The sequence below is a fragment of the Varroa destructor genome, unplaced genomic scaffold, assembly GCF_002443255.2.
Source record: "Varroa destructor unplaced genomic scaffold, Vdes_3.0 BEIS01000005.1, whole genome shotgun sequence".
Lineage (NCBI taxonomy): Eukaryota > Metazoa > Arthropoda > Arachnida > Mesostigmata > Varroidae > Varroa > Varroa destructor.
The window spans coordinates 11,543,712-11,557,025 of NW_019211458.1; the positions used below are offsets into that span (position 1 = coordinate 11,543,712).

Here is a 13,314-nt window from a genome sequence, read left to right on the forward strand (position 1 = left end):
GGGTGAGAAGTTGAGTTTTCAAAAGGAAAAAACAACGCGGCCTATCGAGAAAGTATGATTAAAAATCTAGATAGTCAATTGCAAAAGCGCGTTAGGTGAAAACTAAAATACATCATCTGTAGAAAAAAAAAAAAACATTTGTAGTCTTATCTGGCCTGCTGTAGCTGAGTGCGAGTGATCTGGTACATTGTCACAAACGATGTATGCTTTAAGGATCGATATCTTCGTACAACATAGTAATGGTACGCCATATACCTAAAAATAACTTTAGCTTATATTCAGACTTGACCTGAGTCTACGCTTCACTACCTTCCAAAGCTGTGGCCTTAAACTATATATCCTTCTCCTAGCAATGGGTGAAGGATAATACCTAGCGGACCTCGATCTGTGTGTGTGACTACGCGCTTTTGGTAACCCTTTTAATACACTTTTTAGAATGTCAGCTTTGTTTAGCCTAGTTTACTTGACAACTATGATATTTTCAATAGCAAATTGGCCGCAACACGGTACAACGCACGAACATGATCATTATAACATTATAAGGGAATAATTTGTTGAAGTCTATAAACGATAACTTCACTTCTATATGTGCTGGGTTACCTATAAGTAACTTCCAACTTCCATCACTCAAAGAGGATACAATACGATACGTTTTCCCTAGTCATATATTTTTTATGGAAATTGGAAGTAGTATCATTTAATAATGGCATTTTATGTCCTCGCCTCATCTCTGACGTCGTTTACTAGAAAAAAGATCGATGAATTTGCTAGTTTCATCATTACTAGCTGCGTTGTATTTCACTAGAGAACTGTTTTATTTCTATGCGAATGTTCACTAAATGTAAAGCCCTGTCAATAGAAGTGACAAAAATACTGCGCTTGTCCTAAAACCTTATATCTGTTTGTGTAGTCACACGCAGTGATAGCGAAAAATGAAATGTCGCTTTGTGTTGACAGAACGATTTCTCCTAATACCTCATCTGTACGCGTATACCCGAGAAAAAATCTACGTTTTTTGTCTCTCGTATTTTTCTTTTGCAAAAGGGCCGAAGGTCAAAAACAAAAGGTTTGGCTGACTTTATATTTCGCTGTCGAATGATGGCACGAGAACAACAAAAACATTTTTATGACCATGACGTGGATAACCAGTGGTCTCGAAACAGGGAAAGTCTTAACCCCAATGTTTTTCTACCTGTTGCTTAGCTAATTGTCCCAAGCATTTATCTGCGAGGAGCGCAAACAGCGCCAGCTACCACTCGTGTCATTTCTAGCCAAGCTAAGCCATTGCACATTAAATATAGACACGGCCGAAGGAGGCAAAGATTCCTCGCCTCCTGCGTGGACCTGCGGCATATGTGCAAAATATACGTGCTTGTCGGCCGATAGGTGGGAGGCAAGATAAAAAACCGCGCCTGCGCCAGCGTTTAGGCCTGAAACGGATCTGTGCTGAAGAGGATCGAAGGTCCGTTTCTGCGCTGTCTTGTCTCACTGGCGTTGCTTTTAGTCGCAACCTCGAGGAGCTAACAGCGGGTGGCGATTCCCAACCGAACTTGAAGTTACGCCAGACAGTTCTGCCCTGACTTTGCCATTGTTGAGTTTAGACAAGTGGCGTTGGTATGCGTTAGTATAATTACTTAACAAATGAACGAGGGGGAAGCGGGCAAAAGGGGAAAGGCAGAGAGCTTTTGCTCTCTGCCTTTCCCCTTTTGTTGATTTAGTAGCGACAAAAATTGTATACGCAATATGTTATACATCTATGCAAACGGCGGTATTTACTTGAAGAAGTACTAATGCCTGCAAATTTTTTCATCGACACTGGGGTATCGCGAACAGTGAATGCAGTCCTATTGACTGAGTAGGGACCATGGTTTTAACTGAATGGAGTATAATAAATTCTTAGAATTGTGCTTAAACAAGTCCGAATCAAGTAGCACAAAAAACTTACTTGGGTTGGTACACAAACGGACTGTATAATATTATCACTTAAGACGAAAGCGTCTCTTTGAAGCAGCAATTGAAATACGTATACGAACTAACCAGTGAGGGGTACGTGTCCAGAGTAGGGTTTCAAATGCTAGCCAACGGTCGCTACGACAGCAAACAGAAGCCCTCTGAGTAATTATTGTATGTCATTGCGTAAATTCACGCATATGGTGATGGCCTCTGTTTAAAGATTCGAGAAATCGGACATTAGCCCACTGTAAACTCTGTAGACCCTAATATATATGCAAAGTTTTAATGATTACATCCTGCTCTAGTTTGAGATAAAAAAAAAAAGCGTATATTCTTTCCCGTAGCGCAACTCATAGTAATAAACCTAACATAGTCCTCATGGCTTTTTCGGCCTGCACGATTTGACGTATTCAACCTTCGAGTTTCAAAGGTGATCCTTGTAAACACGAAGCCTAAGCGCTACTTGAAATACATCTATCCCTAAAGTACTCTCTCGGGCTGTGTGGTGTTATAATCGATGTTCGAAACAGGAATACTACAACGGCTTTGGGGGGGCCTGCAAACATTTTAAGTGGAGTAAACCAGATTAAGGCATGCTTTCTAAACATGCCTACCACGACTCCTACGTCAAGTATAACGACTAATAGGATAGTATGTCGACAAGATAACTCATACGATTGCTAAAACCTGGACGCAAATAAGTCGACGATTCAAAATGGGTACAGTTATTAACAATACAATACAATATAATGGTAATATGCTATTACAATTGTCCAGAAAGTTCTCTGATTTCTATAAATGATCAATTTCTTCTTTTTTCATGTAATGGCTAAAGCGTACCTACCTACTCGTCAAAACTATCCATAGTTCCCAAAGTAAGCTATGTATCATCATGAAACGAAATGCTGGAATATTCTATATAGAATGTAGAGAATACGAATAGAACGTATAGTGTTTGTACGATGTATACCGGTCATACATTTTTTTGCATTTATATAATTATTATATATTGAGGCAAAATTTGATCTTTGAGCTATATTGTCATCTTTTTTGCTCTTCGTTTGCTATTTATGACTTGATACTAACAAATCTAGCTCCGTTTCTAAACGTACGCGATACATACCGTTATATGCAATCTATTTAGAGAAAGTTTTTAAATAATAACTAATAAATTATTTGAAATAGCTTAGCTTTTTGTCGCAACTCGCTGAATTGGTTCTGTCTATCAATCGTCAATGAAAGGCATCATCGAAATTCGAAAACTGTTCCCGTGAATGAAACGGGCGCAATCCTATAAAATGATATCCTATGCTAAAAATACTATAGCTGGAAACAACATCTGACGTATCTGAGAATTTTACGTTCTGGTTAAGTGATAAAAGGGACAAAATTCTAACTACAATGAGAGTTTTTTAATATTAAAAAATAACTTAATAGAAACTGAAAAGCTATAAAAGGAGCACGAATCCTATGCATTAGTCTGATGTTTTGAGAAACTAAGCGAGGTAATCATTGCCAATTTTTAAATTTGATGTATTTACCTGTCAACTTAGTTTAACATTAACTTCGAAATTTAGAGTATGTACGAAAAATTACAGAAAATAATTTTTATAGTAATACTTTTTTCATATCGTTCACTTTATAATAGAGGTCTCAGTAGGCCTGTATGTACTCGTTGGACTTAAACGGGTAAACGATATGTATTATACTAATCAAACAATGTTCTTGCGGGCACAAAGGTAGTATTGTTTGATTTCCTCCGCAGAATCTCCAACGACTAGTGTCTATGCGCAAGCGTCTTTTGTTACCGTGCGTCACGTTCGATCGACGCCTGAGCTTACAATCCACGTCGCGTTCGACTCCCTGTTACTGCACTGCTTAGTTCGCCGCGACGTTACTCCTTCTGCCGTGACAGACATCCTGCCGGCTTGTAAATTTACCTCAGCCATTGAAGTAAGTGACACAGTGATTTAAAACCGATACAAGCGACAATCGTTCGCGCGATACAGCCGAACAGCTTCAAGTACTGCTGAGCAAAAGCAGATATAACGATCGAACTTCGAAATGTGATTTTTTCAGTTATTTTTCGTTCTTTTGTTCGTGAAAATCTTTAGACATCTCGTCTGCTCCATGCCTATCCAGCCAAAAAGGCTGTGTCCTTCGATGGGACGCTTAGCCGTGAGAGACAATGCCTGCCTATCTAAGATAAAGTGGATCCTATTCATAGCTTAGATTCCTGGAGTGGTCAATGTTCGAAACACAAACACTAGTATTACAGGAGACAGGGATCTGAACACACATTGATAAGTCATTTATTATATTAGACAATCAAATCTATAGAAACAGTATCTCGTACGTTGGCTCGCATCCGTGGGATTTTAGTTTACGGCTATGTCCCATAGCTGCAGGAATCAACATTGCTGAGGTCATGAATCGTTCTAGATAGTACGTCTGAAACAGAGCTGATGAACACTGAATCAGAAGGCTAGTACTGCGATCAGGATTCACGTAAGGATCTGTAAAGAAATATGTCACTATCGAATGGTCTCGATGGCCGGTCTAGTGGTTGAAATGCAATGCACATTTTCTGTCAGGACAAAGTATCGGACAAGGCGGATTTCTTTACGGCACAATTCGTTTCTGAGTCAAACAATTTTTCCCTTAAAACTTAAACCGCATATATGGACACTAAAGTTCCCCTAGAACTTCCTGACTTTAGTCCAAAACAAGCTGAACTTCGTTATCCGAAGCAGCAATGTTGAAAATCATTGTTTCGCTCAACGCATGACTGGCTAGGTACACAATAAAAGTTATCCCATCCAGCTTCTTGCAATTCAAACAGCTGTTCGTATTATATTATAGAAGCAAGCGAGACTAATCCGTTGTTCGTGATACATGGATAGTTCAGTAAGCCCAGTAGATCTACCAGGTTGTTGCTACTGGCTTCTCATCAATGAAACGATTATTCAATCATTGGAGTATCGGCCCTTGATACTGCTTGTTTGAGACGTTTACCGCCCTCTAGTCATTCGCAGGTTTTCATAAGCGTCACTAGTACTGCTTTTTGCTGCGGGTAAACGGTCTAAGTAGAAAAGGGGTAAAAGCAAGTGCGCGACAGCGTCAGCCGAAATCGTGCATTTAATTGAAACGGCACGAGAGCAAACAGTGCAATTTTTCTATTTGGGTCTTCAGGCTCTCCCACTCCATAACGGCTCTGGCTGTCACAGCTTGGAATGGAAATCTGGACCATCATTTTTTTGTCCCTATCGTAGCCTGACGGAAGACTATAAACCATTTAATCTCGCATAGCCTAGACGATTGCTATGATCTATCTGAAACACTAACAGGAAACTACTCTTGTTGAGTTAGCTATCTTGCTTGTTTTGACCGCTCGTTCTCACCAATATACGGCTGAAAGGTTGGCCTGCAAATTCCGTCCCTGATAGGATGTTTTATCCTATTATCGACGTTGTTACTACGACTTCGAAAGAAATAATAGTAATTAATACTTACTTATAAATAATAAATTATAATGGTAGATTGTGTTAGTTTCAATCGTTGTGGAGAACGGAAAAAATGCTCAATGATGAGTACGACAGGTATAAAGAACCCGGTATAAAAAAAATCATCAACCTTACGCCTGCTGAAGTCCGTAATCACCACTGGGTTAACGAGCTACTCAAACGTAGGTGAAGCACATTGAGCACAATTGATCGAGAACGACTGTCCCAAAGACGATACATAATATAAATTAATGGCAACGCAAATCGATCTTCTGAAGAGCATAGTCATTAGTTGCAGGTAAAATGTTGCTGATTAATGCCACGCTTATTACGATAACAGAAGGCAATTGTAAGATACCTATATGTGCTACAAAATGTTCTTTAAAATATACCTACCTTGTGGAATTTGCCTACCATATAAAGGTAAGAACACTAACTTTACAGCGAAAATCTTTCATCAAACATATTGTTAGAAACTAGTTATCTTTCTCGCTTGTTACGCTTTAGCGAAGAAGAGAACACTAGCCGACGAAACATCTGCTGGAAGCCATCAGTCTACGAGGATGATTTTAGATCAGCAGATATACTCTTGGCACTCAATGTTTTCACTGATAGATAAATTACACTAAGCTGAAGGCTTCGCACCCAGCTTAGTGAGGCTACTCCATTACTCAATAGAGTGCGGTGTGACGCAGAAACACTCGTACGAGTTGCATTACTACACAAACGAGAAACAGAAAATTTACTTGTCGGTGATTGTATAGAGCCTAGCACTCGAGCTTTCTGTGCTACGTATACCTCGTGCGCGATGCCTTAGAGGCGTTTTTGTGAACAGTCTTAATAAAATAAAATGATTCTAAATGAGAGCTTTCTAGCTAAAATCATAGCTGTCACAATCATTGTATAGATATGTTATGAGGTCTGTATCATGCACAATATGTGTATATTCTTTGTACAATCTTCTTGCGAAATAAAATATCGATACAGTATCCACGACCCTGTTATTATGGCAATGTTTTTAGGTGTTTCAGAGCGGGGCGAGCTGAAGGGCGCAGTCACTGCTGGTAGCCTCGGTTCAAGGGGATCTCTCTGCGGCGGAGTGAATCTCGCTCAGCTCGGAAGTGGGACGCTTACCAACAGCACGATGGGCAGTACCGGGGGTGGAACTACTCGCGTTCGACATCCACAGACCGAATGGCAGCGCCTTGCCAAGCTAGTTGCTCCTGAGGCTCCAAGTGGTCTAACGCGTCTCTCTCGTAGACCGTCTCAACGACACCGACATGGGCATGTACCTAACGTCGTTGTTTGGTTCCATGTCATGGACAAACGGTAAGAACATAGCTCGCATAACAAATCAGTTCGTAATAAGACATGAGCGAGACATTCTACTGACTCTGCAAATGATATGAACGATCTTAGGGCTCAAACCTAAATTCAAGTAAAAACATGATTATATTAACGGTTGAGTTAACTAAAGAACAAGGGTAGCATCTAACGCTCTTCTTAGCAGCTACCCCAATTTACGGTATGTACAAATAATTTGCAGACGGTACACATATTTGCATTGTATATGAAAAGGATATTTTTGTCAGTTTCTCCCCGTCTTCTATGTTATTACCGTCTTAACAGATGAATGCTAGAGCACAGGCATAGATAAAAATGCGTATTACTTATGGATTACTTAGTTGCATAGTGTGGCCAGATATTTGTGCACGGATCGAATAGCATTTTTTAGGCTTGGAGCTCTAACTCCTATATTCCGGTCGGTTTTTTTATGTGGTGGTGACAGAAATATGTTTTTTCCGTTAGAATTTTTCACAAGAAAAGAGCTGAGTCACCCTATACGGGCCAACTGAGAACTTACTATCCCTCGCGTACCTGTTAGGTCCAGTTCGTAGCAGTGCTTTTTCTATATGAAGTAAAGTAGGTATCTATGCGGCTACGCGAGCGGTCGATTTATCTAAATAAAAACCAAGCGTACATCGACAGAAGACGACGATCTATACGTTAGTGTTTCTCCTTCTCTGTCAATGCCTAAACTCAGAACATGCCTGGGCAAGAGATTCACCAAGCAGTACCTTTTTAAGGCCTCAAACATTGTCTAGCTATCGGGCACGATCTAAAAACCCATGCTGTATGGTACCTAGAGATATATCTACTCAAAAGCTTCTTTCATGCGTGTCATATAAGAACAATGATGAATGACGCCATTTTGGTATATACGGGTAAAAATAATTAAATCACTTTAGTTGAATGCAACTGATGTAATGTAGGAATGATACTAATAACAATGCCGAAAATAATCATAAACACATCAGCTCCTTATCTGAGCCACCAAGATTTACCGGAAAGTTCAAGTCATTTGCGTTACACAGAAAAGGGCTTTTTTTTTTATATTACAACAAACTGAAAGCCACAAAGCAAGCTTTCGGACAGGTCTGACAAAACACACGGCGAAAAGCTTGCGACTTCACCATGTAAATATTATCGACAACTATGATGTTACGCTATGTTAACACAAAAAACAGGACATAAATAATAACAGTAGGTTGGTCGATTCGGTGCTTCTATACTTCAGGTACCATAGTCGTATTAGTTACTATGGATTTTTATAGGATCTAAAATCCGTTTTCGTAAAGTTGTTGGACAAATGTTATGTTAACGCATAAATAATGACATTTCTGTCAAATGTTACATTTTTCCTATCTCCTTGTTTGCAACATCCAGAAGTGCTCTTTACGTTCCATAAGCTCGCGCAAACTTTTTTGTGCGGTAAACGTGACTTTAACTCAAGTTCAGCATACCAAAATGGCGAGAAAAGTACATTTTCGGCATATATGTACCCTATTTTACCTGTCAAGGTCAAAAAACTGCTATAACCAACCGAAATATTGATGCCGTGTCCGGTGTGGACCCCACGCTCGATAGGACTACTAGTTTTGTAAAGTCCATGAAGTCCAGTTTTACATGAATCAGTACGTTACGATAGTAACACACTGATTCGTGTAAAATCGATAATTCTACTGTTAGCCCAAAGACACCTAATATTATGTATACTTTATTGTACATCTTTAGACGTAAAGGTTCGCTTCATTGTGAATTGCAGCAGAAGCTGGTCACATCGATTTACTCCCCTGACCCAGTTTAAGAATCAGATTATTCGTTCTAGCTACATTGGACAACGTTTGAAACGCGAATTCATAGTTCTTCCTATTTAGTTATTTGAAAACTTACGACTAAATCAGGTTTGTAAAACTAATTTTACAACAAGTAATAGGGAGTAGAACAGGTTAACTCTAGAATTATTTCTATATTTGTTTGACTTCATTTCAGATTTAAATATACACTGATAAACTTGGAACAAACACAATTGGCCGCTCAAACGGTACCAAGTAGCCTCAATTCTAGAAAAATGCATCATTTTTCTGAGAAAAATTAAAAAGTTTATAGAGTTTCGTGCGCTATCGCAATAGAACACAGGTTGACAAAAATGTCTGCTTCACAGAACCCGTCAGAGGATCGCATTAAGCTATCAGAAAGCTCTATATAGGTACTCGTTGCTAATTAAAGTAGCTTTACTTATTTTGCCGTATTCATCATACTAGGAGTTATACAGTCTACTATGTACATGTTGGGCACATACAGGATTGGGTCGTCGATTGCTGACTGTTGATTGATAGGGAAATTAAAAGGGAATTACGCTATGACATTAGATCCTTTGTGGGAAAACACAGTGCCTAACATAGTTGGTGGCAATAACGGACTAAATGCGGCTCTTCATGACAAGATCGTGACAACCGTAGCCGGCATAGGGTATCATCGTTCCGGATTCATGCACCTCATTCCGGATAGTTATGATTATCGATAATAAATAATGGAAGACTAGATAGAAGCATAGATAACTGTAAAAGTTTAATTTCTTTCTGAACTTCCGGTTTCAAATTCTCCTTGGACCTCGTTCGCTCCTTACTATAGAAATGGTTTCTAGAAAAAAAGATCTCTTAAAAGCGCTTCAAAAAATTTTCATGAGGCTTTACTGCGCGCATCGCTATAGGCCTCTGGAACCAAATACAGCCCATTATAAGATGCCCTGAGACGAACACGTCGGCCTATTTTTCTCCCGTAGCAACACACATAACAGTTGTGTTTCGGGGAATATCAGCTCACCATTCCCTAAACGTTTTTGAATCCTGTAAACAAGTGATTTTTGAGACTCTTCAATGAAATGTGACGATTCTACAAAACAGTTTTCAGTCTACTTTTTCTACTGTTTAGCTGTTTTGTGACTTCGTCGATCGTATTCGTATTAGGGGCCAAGTTTATCCTGTTGATTGATTGGGGAGACGAAGAGTTCCAAGTTTTAGTTCCAGCGGCAGTCAAATAGTCCGACTAGTTACGTACTGTGTTCCCAGCTCAGCAGACAGCAAATGTTGACAAGATCATTTACGTACTCTCATAGCTGCCGACCCTGGCAGACGCCCTGTTTCACTTTAACCTTGACATCATCATAAGGTCGCCGACGGAGAGGACGAAGACCAATTTTGCCTTCACGCTCCTAGAACTTGTTTCTACACATACCATATGTCCTTTGGCCTGACATTTCTTCAATGAACCATTTGTTCCATTCAAGAGAAACTTTTCTTAACTCGGTGTTTTTGCTTTTATATTTTACCTGGCAGCGTCGAGTGTCGTAGTTAGGTTTTAAATACTTACATCTGCCTAGCTTACCTGCGTCGTTTTTTCGCACCCAATCTAATCAATTAAATTATCATCAATGTGTTTATTTCCAGAAAATAACTGATTCGACCCTGAATAGATATTGACATAGCTTGCCAAACCCTAAGAAGGGTCCATCTTACTGCACCACTTATTCAAGATTAACAGAATTTTTTTGTTTGACCGGTTATGAATTTGTCTTACTGCCGACGATCTCAAATGATAACCTGCACACATATGGGTAAAAAATCTGCCTAAAATAGATCAAAATGTCCACTAATCAAGCCTCGGTTTACGAGTTGGATTTACTCAGCTTGTCCCCGAGGTTCTTGAACCATGAAGTATACGGAGTTCTACTTTTGGTTAAAATATCCTGTATCTAAGTAAACATTGCTTCGCCTGGGCGTAATCGTCTGAGCCACTCTATAAAGCCGCAAACTAGTTCAATACCGCATCCTAGATTCTTCGTTGGCAAGTCTTATTTCAGAAGTTTTTTTAAAGTAAGGCTACTCAGATTTTCTCTTCCCAAAATTCGCTAAGAGGCGATGGTTAGTAGGTCTGACGTGGCGCGGATGGTGATTTTTCGATTAATGGAGGTTAGTCTCTATTAGGAAGATGGTTTAGATAATATTTATTATGTTGAACGTTACTTTCGAAGGTTTTAGCTCACAGATCCACCTTCCGCAAGTCACCGCTCAATACAGAAAACAGACATCGACCACTAGAATTTCTGCCCTTGAAGGTATATTATCTGTACAAACAGCGATGAGCGTTAAAAATGTGGTTAGTAAGAAATGATTAACCATATATACGATCCATCTCTACAGGTACAAACGTTCGATAACAGTAGGTTCTATTATTATCATTGTTACTACTATTATTATACGGACCTAACAATAGCACACCACTGAAGGCGATGTTCCCAATTTAGCATCATGCACGCTCCCCATCTTCGTAAATTTGTTGCTAATCGTTTAGAAACAGCTTTGAAATCTGCGTTATATGTTTTTAAAGTTTTCAAAGCGCTTGATTGTTTTCACCATAAACCTGTTCGTATACGTGTGTTTCTACGGTCTTATCAACTGTGTTCTTCTATGCTAAACCAGTCAGTGTGAAGATTTTGTCATTTTCCTATGTGTTTTGTACCCTGTTCATTCTACAGCCATCCCGAACGTACACAGGATGATTTGGAGTTGATCTACGCTAAGCTACGCGCTATGCCACCCTTTCATCGTCTTCATCCGCTGTTGTTACAACAGCTTGCCTATTACGGCTATTATGAAGACATCGATGCGGGAGTTACATGTAAGTAAAACTTCCCATATATATAGCTATTTTCGTATCGATAGAGGCCAGCATGCGAACCGGTTCGTTCCCAAGGATAAATCGTTATTCAATTTCAAGCAGACTATTAGATGTACTACGAATATAACTTCTACGCGAAAAAAAAAGTTCAACTAACCTTGTAATAGTCGAATGGACCTTTTTGAAGACATTTAATCTGACTATTATTCCGTCCTCGCACCTTATTTCCTAACCTGTCGTGAAAAATGCTCTCACACTCAAGCGGTCGTCAGCAGACGAATTTCAACGACTATGAGGTATCACTATTTGTTAAACAGCGTTGATAATAGCTATCTCAATAATTGCCCAGTTATCCAATAGTTATGTGTTTGCTCAATTTTACACACATAATTTTTTATTCAGTAAGTTTTCTCGGAGGCTGCAGAAGTGTCTAATAACGTAATGTTCGTTCATTGTATATGAATACTAACAAAAAAAAGAAAATACAGTCACAAGGTGACTAATCCTTGTGTTGGACCTTGTGTAAGAACACCCTACATCATCAATAGTGAAACGTATGGGCTACAAAGCAGGTGTTTGTCTCTTCCATCATATGTACGCCGTCTACCTAAATGAGAATGTCTCCTTCTGCTCCTTAAAGGCGGGCAGCCACTTAATCATTAGAAAGCGCATCTGGTCCTAACCCATTCGTTTACGTGGATTGCTCCTTACAAGTTGTTTCTTTCTGGCATACTACCTTTTTTGCATCTTATGTGCAGCGTACTTTGGAGCTTTTCCCCGCCTCTCCACCTCTCTAGCGACGCCTGGTTCGACACGCCGGGTTCACTGAAGACCAACAGCAAGCGACAAATTCATTCATTTTGACCTGAACCGCTTTGATGTCCTGCTTTTTATGGTTGACAGTACGTTGCCGATTTTGCAGATGCTATGAAAGGGAATCGTACTGACAGCGGATCAAAGGCAAGCCATCGCGGGTCGAGGTTCTCCCTACAGCTGACGCGAGAACGGAACCAGAAGTGGATAAAAGGCCCAGGGATTGCGCAGAAAATAGGGATTTGATGGCGACTCGAAACAAAAAAGAACAGAAAGTAGGGACCTTCTTTGTACGCGAATACCGAGAGACGTCGTGACCGATTCTGTACGACTTCGTTGCTAGATAATTTTAGAACACGATTTAACGTAATTGCACTGTCTTCTCTTTATCCATAATTTCTGCTATTTTGATTATTAACATTTACCACTTTCGGAAGAATAGGAAAAAAAATTATCACTGGCACGGTAATCGTTCGAGGCAAAGCGTTTCTTTCGTAAAAGCTTTTCTTCGGTTATTTTGCCATTGAGGCAGCTAGCCGGAAGGAATGATTAAGGGGCCGTCCATACAAGTGGGTTTGTGGACAATAGGACCGCGTGAAATTTCTGCATGGACGAGCCTGAAACCAATTCGTGCTATTGACGATACGGCTATTGGAAGTGATTAGCAGGTACATGCATATAATAGAGACAATTAAGGTTCAATCGCGGTAACAATTTTTCTGCGTTTTTAATGCGTATGTTAACGAGATATAGAAAATGGATCTCTTCTATGCGGCTAAGTAGAGAGATTTCGATTGAATTATTGCTTTAAATGGCTGCCCAACCGAATCACTTGAGCTGGTCTTGCGTTGCGTTTAACAAAAGATTTAGCCTCATCGAAACAAAGCGTTGTTTTTTTCTTCTAAAGGTTGGTAAATAGGACGTCAGGTATCACTTTGGACGGGTTTCTTAGATGGTTTCTGCTCAAACAAATCTATGAAGCGGCATGATAACAGAAGCCTTTTGCCAACGCTGCAATTCATAT

At 39.7% G+C, this 13,314-nt stretch overlaps 1 protein-coding gene across 4 annotated transcripts in view; it reads left to right on the forward strand.

Moving 5' to 3' along the window:
- Positions 1-13,314, forward strand: part of Epac (Exchange protein directly activated by cAMP) — a 207,958-nt gene that overhangs the window by 69,845 nt on the left and 124,799 nt on the right. For 3 of the 4 annotated variants that reach the window (XM_086991409.1, XM_086991410.1, XM_086991408.1), the window contains 2 exons: positions 6,479-6,785; positions 11,335-11,477. In XM_086991409.1, the coding sequence (XP_086847535.1) occupies positions 6,479-6,785; positions 11,335-11,477 (450 nt within the window). Of the gene's footprint in view, positions 1-6,478; positions 6,786-11,334; positions 11,478-13,314 lie in introns of those variants that run through there. The other variant, XM_086991412.1, reaches the window with a different exon arrangement.